Source organism: Onychomys torridus, chromosome 10, assembly GCF_903995425.1.
Source record: "Onychomys torridus chromosome 10, mOncTor1.1, whole genome shotgun sequence".
NCBI classification, from domain to species: Eukaryota; Metazoa; Chordata; class Mammalia; order Rodentia; family Cricetidae; genus Onychomys; species Onychomys torridus.
Genome location: NC_050452.1, coordinates 70,633,565 through 70,648,057, shown reverse-complemented (window position 1 = coordinate 70,648,057; position 14,493 = coordinate 70,633,565). Strand labels below are relative to the sequence as shown.

Here is a 14,493-nt window from a genome sequence, read left to right as displayed (position 1 = left end):
AGCTGGGTCAGGCCCTCTGGATAAGTGAGACAATTGAATAGCTTAATCTGTTTGGGAAGCACCCAGGCAGTGGGACCGGGACCTGTCCTTAGTGCATGAGCTGGCTGTTTGGAACCTTGGGCTTACACAGGGACACTTTGTTCATCCTGGAAGGAGGGGACTGGACCTGCCTGTACTGCATCCACCAGGTTGAACTGAATCCCCAGGGGAGTCTTGGCCCTGGAGGAGATTGGAATGGAGGGGAGGGGCTGGGGGGAAGGCGGGGTGGGGGAGGGAGGGGGAGGACAGGGGAACCCATGGCTGATGTGTAAAATTAAAACACAAATATAATAATAAAACAAAACAAAACAAAAAAGTAAATAAAGAGTGAAAAAAAAAAGAGTGCTTGCTGTTCAATCATGAAGACCCAAGTTCAGATCCCAGCACCTATGTAATATAGAAATAACCTCTAAAAGATGGGAGTTATCTATATATAAAGAACAGGTGGATATCTCTTGAGTTTGAGGCCAGCCTGATCTAATGAGTTCCTGGACAGCCAGAGCTACATAGCTAAGATCCTGTCTGAAAACAAAACAAAACTTTGTGGCTCCGCAGGTAAGAGTGTTTGCTATGTAAGCCTGATGACCTGAGATTGACGCCTGTGAGGAAGCGGGGTGTAGGATGTGCATCTGCAACCCTGGCACATGATGACATGATAAGTGGAATCAGAGAATGGAGTTACCCAAGTTGTCTTCTGACCTCTGCGTGCCTGCCATGACAGGCACAATGCCACCCATAACCCCTTTTTATAAACACAATGTAAAATCCTTTCCAAAAATTAAATTAAAAAAAACTTTTAGCCAGGCGGCAATGGCATACTCCTTTAATCCCAGCACTCGGGAGGCAGAGGCAGGCAGATCTCTGTGAATTCAGGGCAGCCTGGTCTACAAAGTGAGTTACAGGACAGGCGCAAAGCTACACAGAGACACCCTGTCTCGGGGGGAAAAAAAAATTTTTTTTTAAAGAAGAAAGAAGCCAGGCATGGTGGTGTACACTTTTAATCCCAGCACTGGGGAGGCAGAGGCAGGCAGATCTCTGAGTTCAAGGCCAGCCTGGTCTACACACAGAGTAACCTAACCATCTTGAAAAGTCAAAAAGGGAGTAAAGAACATGAAATACTCCTGCATAAAACAAAAACAAAAAACCCACAACCAAAAGCATACACAGTTACAGTCAGCCTCATTTGTAATATAAGAAAAATGGAAACTGAAAGCACCTACAAGGTCTAGCAAGGGGCTCAGCAAATGGACACTTGTTGCTAATCCTAATGACCTGCACCTGATCCCTAGAGTTCACACGACAGGTCATTCATCCTATCCTGTCAAATCCCATAGCTTGTCCTCTCTTTTCCACAAATGCATCGTGACATGTGCCGAATCATATACACATTCAAATAAATGTGCAACTTTAAAAAAATACATACTAAATTAGTAAAATGTTTTAAAATTTATAATCCAACTCTGATGAGAAACAAGATAGGAATTCTTGTTCCTGAGCAAATAAATTGAGGAAATAATATTCAGAGGGGGGATGTGTGTCAAAGACTTTGCAAACATGACTGTTGGATCAGAACGTGCCAGCAAGATAGAACTGTAGGTGCACAAAAAGTTCAAATGGATATTCACAAATATGAATACTCCTCGTAATCCATGTTACCAATAGGGCATATGCCAGTAGCCATGGCACACATGTGGCAGCTGTTCTTAGGGTCTTCAGAAGACACAGGAAAAACATAAAGGTACAATGTGGGCAAACAGGGCAATCGAGTACACACAGGCAAGGAATTATGTTCCAAAACATATTTGCCTTCATGAAAAAGGAACAGCATGGAAGACTAGGTATAGGTAAAAGGGCTGGCTAAAGAAACCCACCCTGACCCTGGAGCCCAGAACTAGGGAAAGATGGCTCGGATAAGGCCAGTGAAAGAAACAGTTTGACTCAAGTCAGAGCCATCTCTGCCCCTGGCCAACTGACTTGTGAAACCAACCAATCACAGAGCGAGACAGTAGAATCCTGGCCCTAGGGCCCAGGACCAGGGAAAGAAACACAGCCTGGGTTTGAGACCTAAGCCAGAAAAATGAACACTTTATCCCCAAAACCAGAACCAAAGAAATATGCCCTGACTCTGAAACTAGTGCCAAAATAACACACTTGGTCCTCAGAATCAGAGTCAGTGAAAGAAATGTGCCCTGGCCTTAGAGGTGACAAAAAAGCCAAGAAAGGCCAGTGAAAGAAACAGTTTGCCCCTGAAACCAGGGCCATCTCTGTCCTTGCCCACAAAACTGGCCAATCCCTGGGCAGAAAAAACTAACCAATCACAGTTGACTCCGCCCCCTGCACACTCCATATAATAAACCGCCCCGCCTGGTCAGTTGTGAGCTGTCCTCTCCAGCATGGTAGAGGGAGTTACTCTCCTGGACTCCTTCTTCACAAATAAATCTTTCTCAAAGGAGTTTTGGGTGTGAAGACCTTCATTCACTGGTGCACAGAAGAACCTTGCTGAGACGTCCCACAGTGGATTGAGTAAACTGGAGCTGAAAAGTAACACTTTTCTCCTGAGCTGGTGGAGATTTGCTACATTTTTGCAATTTCTTAGGCTGGAGAAGCAGAGCTCTACTAAGAAGCCCCTTTAAGTGGGGGCTGATCAAAGCTCAGTTGTAGCAGCTCTCCAAGAGAGAAGCAAGATTTTTCTATCTTGTGGGGAGACCATCCCCCATTATACCAGCTATGGCCTGACTTTCCCGAATAGTCAGGATACCCTTCCCTGCTGAAGCAGTTCCAGGCCTGACTTTCCTGAGAAGTCAGAAAAACTTCCCCTCTAGGGTTGGGCTGTCTCTTTGCAGCTCCAGTTATCAGAGCTGTGCTAAACAGCTCCAGGTGTCCTGGACACCTCTAAGGCAGAGCTGCTTTGAGCAGCTTGAGGTGTCTAGGATACCTTGCCCTCCAGGGTTGGGCTGCCTCTTTGCAGCTCCAGCCATCAGAGCTGTCTTAAGCAGCTCAAGGTGTTACCTGATTCCCAGGTAGTCAGGACACCTCTCCCCAGAGTAGCAAAACTCACACTTTGGTACCAAAACCTAGAACCAAACCCATAAAATTGCAACTAATTTACTTACACTAGGAGGACCAGACACTGCTGCCACTCAACAAAGGCTGAATAATTATAGTGTCTGTGTTCCCATCAAACAAATAACAAAAAACTCTGTAGTCACCACACATTGGCTGACTAGACTGTGCAGGAATCTGTAAGCAAGCCCTGCTTCAACCTCTTCTCAAAAGGGCATGGGGAGACTCCTTGGCCACAGTTTTAACCAATCTTGAATGCCCAGAAACAGTGGGGTTGGTGCTCATACCTTCTGGTACTGGCATGGAGGCTGGACCAGGCATAGCAGTCTCAGCCCAGGTATCCCATCCTCCTAGCAGATCTGGGTGGCTTGACGAAGCTATCACCTTGTTAGGCTCGGCTGAGAGATCCCCTGGAAGGAGCCAGAGAAAAGCAGGGTTTGGTGTATGTGCCTTCTCACTTCACATGATGCTTGGGAACCTCTCTCATCCCCGGCATGAGCAGAAGGCAACCTGCTGACCAGCATCCAAATTAAGGGACGAGTATGGTAGCTGATATTCTGAACTCACAGGATTGGTGATCGAACTGGCTGGGCTCAGCCATCATCATATGGCTTCTTTTCTGATAGTCTTGAGCAAGTAGCAGATAGCCACTAAGCTAAGCAACAGACGTTAGCAGGCAACATCTTCATAAGACAGTAATGACAACACTTGTATGTTGCCTTTCTGAAAGGGCATTCGGAACCTTTCTGCCTTTCTCTAAACCTGCCATACATAGCCTATGATGGGTAAGGTCCTTTTACCCACAGCCATATTTACTCCCTAGAATCTAGAGCTTGTCCTTGTGTCCTTTGCTGGTCATGAACCCACCCCAGCACAGCACAGCCGTATGTTAAATTTTCTACCCATAAGTCATTCAGGGCAGTCAGCTGTCCTCCAGAGCATGCCCCAGACCATGTACTCTCTGCTAGGAAAAAGAACCAAGCTTACTCTCCAAGGTCTGGCTAGAGTGACAGCCTGGCCTCTCCTTTCCTACCCCACAACATCTGCCTAAATGGGCCATGCCTGCTGCTCCAACATGACCAGCCTTTATACATCCTGTTCCCTCTTCCTAAAGTTGGACTTTTCTGTTCCCTAATTTGTCATTCCTACCTCTTGGTCCTCTCATTCCTAAAAGCTTCTGGCAGAAGTAGCTGTTCTAGTCACAGCCACAGCCCCAAACTAGAGAAACATTCACTAGCAGGGCCTGTATACAGCAGTGGAACCTGTTCCAGATTTGTGGAGACAGATTAAGGAGGTGAGAAAAAGACACCAATGTGTCCTGCCAGGCTTTGAGAAGCTCTAGGCTTTTGGAAAGTCACCAAGTGGTATGTTAGGCCTAGTGCACCAGAGCTGTAGTAGACAGAAGGCCTTTATGACCATTGGTCTATCCCTGAGCCCTATCCCCAGAGGCCTGCAGGAAGTAGGAGCTCCTAGGCCTTTCTGGGCATAAGCTTGTGGCATCTATGTAATATTCATCATGGACATACTCACCCAGGGGCAGGAAGGTAGTGCTGCAGGATGGGGGTGGGGCACTGTGGGTGGATGGGAAGGGTGTTGAGGAAGCTACAGAGTCAGGGTTGAGAAGCTCTCCAAAAAGGTCAGGCTTGGTGCAGGGTTGGGTGTCCGAGTTGGATGACAGTAGGAGCTGGTCAAATGGGTCCACTAGGAGACAGAGGCAGGGACAAACATTATACCTTAGCCTGCATCCTGGAAGCCGCTGCCCTGCTCTCAGGCCTTTACTTTCCTCAACAATATGGACTCAGAACATCCAGCAGCACCCCCAAGGATACATGGCTCTCCTAATGACCCACAGCTTACGACTGTCCCATGGACACAACATCACCCCTGAAGCCAAAGCTGGCGGTCTTGGCTTGTGAACTGAGACCAGTAGGAAGTGATGCAGCTACACAGTTTCTTCAGAAGGCAGCTCCCTCCCTCCAGATGTCAATATAACAGTGATGATCCTTTTTCTACACAGCAGGAATGGTTAACCCTTGTTTATTACTATAAAGCCAATTTTCTGCATAACTGAAATGCATACCAGTGTCAGGGACTCTTTTTTGTAGGGTGCTCTGTACCCCAAGAAGAGAAACTGGGCTTGCCAGAAGCAGAGGAGCCTCACCACCAAGCAGGTCACCAGGAGGCCCCACTTGAACAGCATCAGATGGTACCAGAAGGCAGCTCAACAGGTCAGTGTTGCTGGAGGGGACCCTGCAAGCCTGTGAGGGGGCAGGAGGCCCTGAGTCTCCCTCAGAATGCAGGCCCAGGAGATCAACACCCTCTTCCTGCTGTGCAGGCTCCTGAGGGGCAGCCAGCATGCCCACATCAAATATTAAGTCTTGCTGTCTGGTCCCAGCTGCCAGCCTTGGTGTGTCTTCTCCAGACCCTGGCTCCTTCTCCTCTCTGGGGAATGGAGGGTCTTCTTCATCTGACACTTCACTTCCATCTCTGTCTGCAATCAAGACAGACTGACTCTCCTTAGGAGAGGGATTGTCTGCACCAGACTCTGGTTCTTTTTCCTCTGTGGAAAGAAAACCATCGTTTGATTGAACCACAAGCTAGGATAGCAGTAAGGGGGTGGAACAAGCTGACATAACCAGAAGCTTCAGCAGGGCCCACGTTGCAACCATACAGAAACACCAGGATCCTCATGCCCCACCCCAGTGGCCAACCTTGGGCCTCAGAGCACATGTCTTTTTGTTTTGTTTTGTTTTTTGTATTTCAAGACAGGATTTCTCTGTGTAGCTTTGCGTCTTTCCTGGAACTTCACTTGGTAGCCCAGGCTGGCCTCGAGCTCACAAGATCCATCTGGCTTTGCCTCCCGAGTGCTGGGATTAAAGGGGTGCGCCACCACCACCCGGCAAGAGCATGTCTTGAGGCTTGAAATTTACAGACCACCCTGGAGCCACAATACTGGCTTCTATCTAACAACAAAGAAGCCAAGATTCTAGGACTTTTCTCCCTTGCTGAGCCCAACCTCAAATAGGTCTACTTGCTAGCCTCTCCACCTCTATGGAGAGCCTTGATAAACCACAACCTAGCAGGGGACATACCATAGCACTTCTTGGGGAAATGTCCTTTGCTAAGTGAGTGGTAGTGATATATACCCTGGGATATGTCAAGAAGGTGAGTGGTTAAGGTGAAGATCCTAAGTGTTTAGTTGTAATAACTAGGCTATGAGACATGAAGGGACTAAGATGCCCAGTAGAAACTGGAGGCAGTAAGAAATAAAGTAACTCCAAGATGGAGATGATCAACCACCATGGTTCAGTTTATCCCTCTACTGAGGCTCCTCCTCTGCTCCTTGAGAACCTCTGGGCCTGTTAATAAGACCATGAATATAGAGACTTGGTCAACAAATAACTTCAAGTCAATAATGAAATGAAGCTGATACCTCAGGAATATGTGTGTGTGTGTGTGTGTGTGTGTGTGTGTTTCTATCTTAAAAGAATATACAAATTGTTCTTAAGTGCCAGGCAATAGCGTTAAATGTGTAGCTCAATTGTAGAGGATTTGTCTGACATGCATGAGTCTGGAGTTTGATCCTCACTGACACAATTCTTCCCACAACAGGCCAATGTGTAGGGTCTGCAGTCCCTCTAAGGAGACCTCAATTCTGCTTGTCCCCATGAATTTCACCCTAAGTACCTGATCTCAGCATATGGCCCTTGCAGAATGCTGCAACTGTGTAGTTAATAGAGCCTGATGCCAGAAATTAGTGGTGACAAGTAAGTTCACAGGCATACGACAGACTAGACCCCATGGAAGAATGAAGGATTAGCTGTGCCCTATGCCTACCCTGCCAATCCAGCGTGTGAAGAAAGTGGTTGGTGTCCGTGCTGCTGCTCTGCGGTGAATCCGACTCTGTGATCTCAGCCTCTGGAAACCCTGCCTCAGCATCATACTGAGCTGTAGAGCCCGGCTGCCGGGGTAGTTCTGGCTTCCCTGCCAGGAAAGGGCTGACATCAGGCTACCTGTGCCAGGCACAACACTGGGCAAGGAATAGCCAGAGCAACAGAGCAGGTAAGCCATAATGACATCTGTACCAGTTCCTTGAAAACAAGGTCTGGCTGAAAGTAGATTTCCACCATCCTTCTATTCAGATGCTGTGCCACACCCATGTACACACACAGCACACTCATTGAACATACCACATACATACACATAGATGCAAACATATATTCCTTTTAAGAATACTTAATTATCTGCAGATTAAAAATACAAAATGTACAAATCTTGACCATAGAGAAGCTACAGGCAGCAGGTCAAGCCCAACCTGCTAAGGCACTCCATTTTCTGTAGGAACTAGGCTGACATAAACAGAGGGGACACCTATGCTGAGTGGAGTCATGCTCAAACTTACAGGTCTTAAAGCTTCCCACTCTCAGTGTGGCATTTAAACTGTCATGTCCAGAGGATATGACCTGAGTCAACTCATGTTACAAACCTAACTCTGGAGGAAATCCTTCCCAGTCACAACTTCATGTTGATCCCAAAAGTAGATCCAAGGCTCATGTACTCAAGAGAGCAACACCACACTCTAGAGCAGCGGTTCTCAACCTTCTAAATGCTGTGACCCTTTAATACAGTTCCTCATGTTGTGGTGACCACCACTCACAAAATTATTTTTGTTGTTACTTTATGACTATAATTTTGCTACTGTTATGAATCGTAATGTAAATATTTCTGGAGACAGAGGTTTGCTAGAGGGGTCATGACCCACATGTTGAGAACAACTGCTCCAGAGTTTGTTTTTGCAGAGCAAGAGAATAGACTTCCCTGCTAGGCCCATGTTAGGCCCAGGTATTTCATGTGGCTTATGAAACCATGAGAGGCCTCAGATCATAGTGCCATGTGTCCCCCTTCCCTGGTACCATAGCTGCGTCTTTATCCAACAGTGAGTTTCTGCTACCTTCTGTAGCACCTAGGTAAGCACAGAGCAGGTAGGGGTGCCCAAACCAGGGAGAAAGGTACAGAGGTTCCTGTATCTCTTTCCTAGAAATGTAAGTCACTAGAACTGGGTCCTGAGCAAGTACACTGAGAGCCAGGGCACATCTTACCAAACTTAGACAGGATGTCCTGCTGTTCTTCCCTGCTGGAAAAGAGGATCTTGGGGTTTAGGCCCCTCAGGCTGGTATTCTCCCAAGGTGGAGCTTCTCGGCTGGGCCTGTCTCTAGGTTCCACCTCCACCTCCAGGTTGACCTGGAACAGATCTGGGTACTTCTCCTGAATGTCACAAGCATCCAGGTCATACCTACAGGTACCGAGAGGGAATAAGTGAGTACGGCCAGGGTATTTCCGAAGTCCTTCAGCATCCACAGAAAGGATAAAGACTGATGGTGAGACAGTGGACACATAACCATCCCTACCCATGGGACATGGGCACTTACAGCAGGGCTGTGCACCCAGGATCACTGCCCAGCTCCCCTTGTGTCAGGGCAGGGCTTCCTTAGTTGTTAATGTGGCAGACTACTGAGCTAGACTTCTGTGTTCCCCATGTCTATGGGAGGGTAGGTGCTCAGAATAAACACAGGACAGCTGCCATAGCATGACTCTTACATCTAGGAAGACAGGCCCATAGCCCTGACCAGAGGCCCTAGGCCCCACGCCTCACCCGCAAGTAGACACATACTGCAGAAACTTGATTGGTTCAAATCAGGTACTCTGAAATCTTAAATAGATTTTTTATAAAAATATGTCCATCTTGGCAAAAATCCGAACTAGATAATCATAAATCCAAGACTTCTGGAATTCAGTTATTAGAAGCTAGGAACAAGACTTGCTGAAGGTCCAGGGAGGCAACCTGGGCTGTGAGAAGAGGGATAGGCAGGAAGCAGGAAGCAGGAGGTCATAAGGTCTTCAGACATCACAGGGACATGGGGAGCAAGGGATGCTGAGCAGGCCACCTTGAAGGCAACAATCTTAATCACTTTACAAACTGTCCCTATGTGGTAGCTCCACACTGCTTTAAGAAATTCTACATTCCAAACATCCCAGAGTTACAAATATACCCTGGTTTTACAACTTATTTGCTATGTAATATCTCTGTACATTCTACTACATTTTGTGCCTATCAACACCATTGCCATAGCCAACAAAATCTACGAAACACACACAGCAATGGCAACTCATTTTCAGGGATGTTCCTGGGTGCCAAGGGAGGCCATGTGCTCCTGGTCCCAAGTGTTTCTCTGAATCTGTGACTATAGTTATCAATACCACTGTGTAAGGAAAGCTGGGGAGGAAAGAGTGGTAATCTGGGTGGCAAAGCAATGGTTCATTTTGTTTCTTACCATTATTAAATAAGATGCAGATAAACCTGCAATGCTTAAGACCCCTAGTTTACTACTTCCTGCCTGGGATACAACCCTTTGCATATTGGAGAGCAGAGGACAGAGCAAGGTGGCTCTGTGACAGGGGTTTCCCCTCCATATGTGTCTTTCAGTTGGGACATAACTCAGTCACCACATGGAGCTAGGCAGAGACAGCTTACATATAGCTGATGGTTACAGGGAGGAAAGGCCAAAACTTGCCATCAATGAGGATGGAGGGACAAAGCAGGAGAACCCACGGAGAGTGTTCTGTGTACTTGGCAGATTCAGCCTCTAAGACAGGTTGATGACAGTTCTGGACACAGCTCATTTCTTGCTTCCCTGCCCAACTGACCTTGAGAATGCCCAGCCTAGCCAGCAGGGCAGTGAGGGCACAATGAGGGTGTGTGAGTAGGGGGCTAGGAGCTGGTCTTCAAGACAGAGCTCACAGGCCATGGCGGTTGGATACCAGTATGTCTAGGCTCCAATGGGAAATGAAGGGGCTTCTCACACATGTAGTATATCATAAATAAAAATCTGACTTGTGTCATGACTGTAGTATAATGCACTGAAATCCCCCTGGGACCCTCGCTCAATCACAGGACCTCACCTCAGATCTCGTGTGTATCCCATGGCCAGACTGACCTACTCAAGCTCATCTGATGGCGTTGCTCCCAATTCTTTTCTACAGCTACAGTTCAGCTGCTCTGGAGAGCAGTCTGCTGTACATTCATGTATGCTTCTCTTGTCAACACCCTTGCCTTACTGCAGGCTTATCTAGTCAGTATTCGGTGGTCTGAAGTCTCCCCCAAACTCAGGCAACAGTACCATACACTGGATACCTCAAAAAAGAGAAGTAATTTTTTTTTTTTTTTTTAAAGTTTTTCGAGACAGGGATTCTCTGTGTAGCTTTGCGCCTTTCCTGGAACCTGCTCTGTAGACCAGGCTGGCCTTGAACTCACAGAGATCTGCCTGCCTCTGCCTCCCGAATGCTGCAATTAAAGGTGTGCACCACCACATCTCAGCTGAGAAATCAGTTTTTTTCAGTTACTGAAGTTTAAAAAAACTCAAGTCATTGTATAAAAGATCTATATAACAATTTATTTACTGTTCTGCTTGCCAAAAAAAGAAATGACATAAATGTAGTTCACCCATTCTGTTAATGGGTGCCCACAAACACACAAGTGGTCTGCTGATGCCTCACTGACCTTTCAGCACACCACAGTGCTACTTTTCAAAGCACCTCACCTTGGTCTGCAATAGCTGCTCCTGACAGTGACTAGATCTTTAGCCTGTGTTGTGTGCTAGGTGCCATCCCACTGCTATTAGCCTTTCTAGTCTTCACATGTATATTTCTAAAACATGGCCCTCTAGTCTTTTTAGTTGGGTTGTTTGTTTAATCAACATAATAGCATCATCTTTCATGTGGCATATTTTTACATCTGGAACTGGGCGGACACACTAGGGTTGAGTTTGCTTATTTTCTGTCCATCTCCTCTGGTTCTGTTTCTTCATTTCTCAATTCTGGTCTTACCTAAATTAATCATATTCTGTGTTCCATCTTTCTTCTCCTCTATCTTTATTAAGCTTTTTATTGTGTTCTGTGGAATCAAAACATATTTCTTTGGCCTACGATTAGCACATTGCTGACTTCCAGGCCTCAGAGGCTAATAAGAAAACATTTCATTGGTTATCTCTCCCGACTCTTTGGGGCTGCTGTCATGGATTTTACTACAAACAAATCTTTTTTTTTTTTTTTTTTAAAGACAGGGTCTCTCTATGCAGTCCTGGCTGTCCTGGAACTCACTTAGTAGGTCAGGCTGGCCTTGAATCCCCCTGCTTCTGTCTCTTGAATGCTGGGACTATAGGTGTATGCCAACATGCCCAATTCCAAACAAATCTTAAAGCCTATGATAATAAATGATTTATTATGTTTTAGGTAGTCAACATACACTTAATTTTACCTATTAAAGGACCATCCCAATTTTCCTCATATCTTAATAGCTAGTTTTAGGCTTGCTTCTAGTTTGTTTGGTCTGCTCTTTGGTAATAAACTACTCCACCCTATTTCCCTGAACATATCTGCTAAGTTAATCACCATCCACAGGCGCTTTCCCTAGATACAGAATCCTCATACTTTTCTTCCATCACTCCTAAGATGTTACTGCACTGATTTCTGGCCTCTAGCCCTCAGTTCACTATGACAATCATAACATCTGCCTACCGTGTGCTTGTTACTGTCTGGCTTTTATCAATTTAACTGTGTTCTGAGGCAGAGGTCTCTCTTCTAGTTATTAGAAAACCCTGTGTGGTATGCACAGACCTGACCCCTCATTGGCTTAGTTGTCTACTGATTTTCCAGGAGCTGAATCTGTTTCTTCTCCTTTGACCCCAGATCTGGCATTTATCTATCTTTTCAGCCTTCCTTCATCTCCTCAGTGCTCAGTTTAAAGAATACATTCTTTACAATTTACTGTTCCTGTTCTGCTGCCAACACATTCCCCAAATTCTTCATGTCAGCTATGTTTCCAGTTCTAGAATTCACATCTGTCTTGTCTCCAGATTCCTGGTCTGCTGAAATCCTTCACTTTCCCCCCAATTTCTTTTTAAAAAATTCTTTATTATATTTTAATGTATTTATTTTGTATGGGTGTGTGTATACACGCACATGAGTTAGCCTGCAGGAGCTGGTTCTCTCCTTCCACCGTTTGGGTCCCTGGAATCAAACTCAAGTCAAGCTTGGTGGCAAATACCATTATTTGCAGAAACATCTTGCTGGCCCTCCCTTTGATTTCCTTAATGTGTTGTCTTGATCCATTTTCTGCTACTGTAATAGTATCATGACTGATTTAGAGAGAATAAAAGTTTATGCTTTTCATGGTTCTGAAGGCTAAGAGGTCTGAGACTGGTGGCTGTATCTGGTGAGGGCTTCTTGGCTGGCAGCAGCTTTGTAGAGTCCCTAGATGGCACTGGGCATCATATGGCCAGACAGAATGTACTAGTGTAGCCCTTTCCTCTTATATAGAGCTAATGGGCAGGGAACTACCTTCATGACCTCATTTAATCTTAATAGCCTTCCAAAAGCCAGACCCCCGCCCCCACATCATAATCAGATGAAGTCCTCTTCCTCTTAATAACTCTAAATGGGGATTAAATTCCAGCATGAATTTTGGTGGAGAGACATTCAAATCATAGCAATACTAATCAGAACTATTAAAAGTTCTTGTTCATTAACTCTAATACCTGAATCATATAAATCTTTCACCTACATTTTCTTGGTCTTCAGTCATTTGGTCTTTAAAAAAAAAAAAAAAATTAACCATGCCTCCATTAGTGGCTGAAAATTACAGAAACTACTGTTTGCAAGAAAAAGAATGAGGCACCTATGAGACAGAGGCAGGGGCATCAACATGAGTTCAAGGCTTGCCTGCGCTACATAGTTGGTATGAGCCTAAGCTACAGAGTAAGAGACCTTGCCTCAAACAGAGTGAAGAATCAGCATCAGAGACACAAATGCAAGAAACGAGCAAACGCACATGTACATGTAGTCTCTGGAGTTGTGACCTGTGGCAGACCAGCTCTAGTGCTTCCCTTGGGCCAGTGGAAAGAACAAGAACACAACATGGCAGGTGGCACAGCCCCTGGCAATTTTCTGCTCACTCCTGGAACACTCATTCCCTTTCTGCCTAGGGCTGGTAAGTGTGCTTGATGGAGAAGAGAGTCCACGAGCAAGACCCATACACCTGACTCTGAAAATATATCCTTATGCTTACAGGCTACACCAACAACCTTGAAGTGGTTGGTATACTCATCGCAAGCTGGGAGCATGTTGCTAGAATCCAATATACACAGCAGTATCCCACAAGTCCTCTGTCAGTCTAAAGGGATATTACTCAGTAGTGTGTGTTCATATATTTGTCTGTAAAAGCAGGCCAAGCTTCTAGAAGGTAGGACCAGCACACTACCTCCAAACTCAATATCCAGCAGAGCCCTGTACACAGAGCAAAGAATCAAAACAGAGTAAATTTTGCCAACTCACTGGTTATGTCACATCTAGTTTAACTAGCTAAACTCTAAAAAGAGATGCATAGGGTCAGTCCAAAGGCATCAGGGTACAAAGTGGAGGACACTTGAGCCCTTTGTAAAGTGTGAGGGGCAGAGCACACAAGCAGGCAAGGGCCTACATCCACTTTTACAATCAGCATCATCTGGCAGGCTTCTAAATGCTAGAATTTTGGGGTTTTTTTGGACTGACCCATATGCATGTGTTCAGCTAGTGGTTCTGGGTACCTGTCCCTCTCCAACAGCAGCACAGTGCAACACCAACATACTTTGCAAATTTCACAGTGGTTGCGTTTCGAGGCACGAACCCAGTGTGGAACTGGATCTGGAACATTTTCATGGACGCCATCTACAAGAAGACCAGCAGGAGACCCATTGAGAGTGCATACTAATCCTGGATTAGCGTTCTTCCCCAAGAACATAAGCTGCTAGATGGGGTCCAACAATCTGTTCTTACACACAACTCAAGGCACAGGACAGATAGGGGATGTCTCGATACGGCAACACTATCTGGAGGCTGGTGCTCTCTGTCAAATGCTTGGTGAGAGTGGAGAAGATGCCCACACAAAGGGTCAGAGCAGCTTGGGTTGAGGCAGGAGAGGTACCAATGCTAAGCACAACAGCTCTTCATGGAGACTACAGCCTATGATCATGGGGGAAATTCTTGACGTTTCAGGCTAAAATCCCCTCTTTACGGTGACACAGAGAGTATTGAGGACTGGCCCAAATACTTATGGAACAATAGCTTTCAACTCACTGGATAGTAAGGTCAATCCAGAGACTAAAGCACATAGTAAGCAGTGCCAGCAACACTCACCTTGGCCTGCAGCCTCCCTCCTAAAGTGGATCTGGCATGGTAAATGATGATGAGCACATCCCCTTGAACTGTTATGCCCAGGGGAATGACGGCCTTGCCATCCTCAATTTTAAACTCCCTGGAACACATTAAGAAGTTGGTTTATGTAAGTTAAAATAAATA

The 14,493-nt window shown here is 45.9% G+C and overlaps 1 protein-coding gene across 8 annotated transcripts in view; it reads right to left on the bottom strand.

Moving 5' to 3' along the window:
* Positions 1-14,493, bottom strand: part of Gak (cyclin G associated kinase) — a 64,101-nt gene that overhangs the window by 9,715 nt on the left and 39,893 nt on the right. For 6 of the 8 annotated variants that reach the window (XM_036200518.1, XM_036200524.1, XM_036200526.1 and 3 more), the window contains 7 exons: positions 14,332-14,449; positions 13,784-13,863; positions 8,202-8,395; positions 6,940-7,086; positions 5,183-5,662; positions 4,633-4,803; positions 3,390-3,512 (listed from right to left, as the gene is read on the bottom strand). In XM_036200518.1, coding sequence (XP_036056411.1) covers positions 3,390-3,512; positions 4,633-4,803; positions 5,183-5,662; positions 6,940-7,086; positions 8,202-8,395; positions 13,784-13,863; positions 14,332-14,449 — 1,313 coding nt within the window. The remainder of the gene's footprint in view (positions 1-3,389; positions 3,513-4,632; positions 4,804-5,182; positions 5,663-6,939; positions 7,087-8,201; positions 8,396-13,783; positions 13,864-14,331; positions 14,450-14,493) is intronic. The other 2 variants (XM_036200520.1, XM_036200519.1) reach the window with 2 other exon arrangements.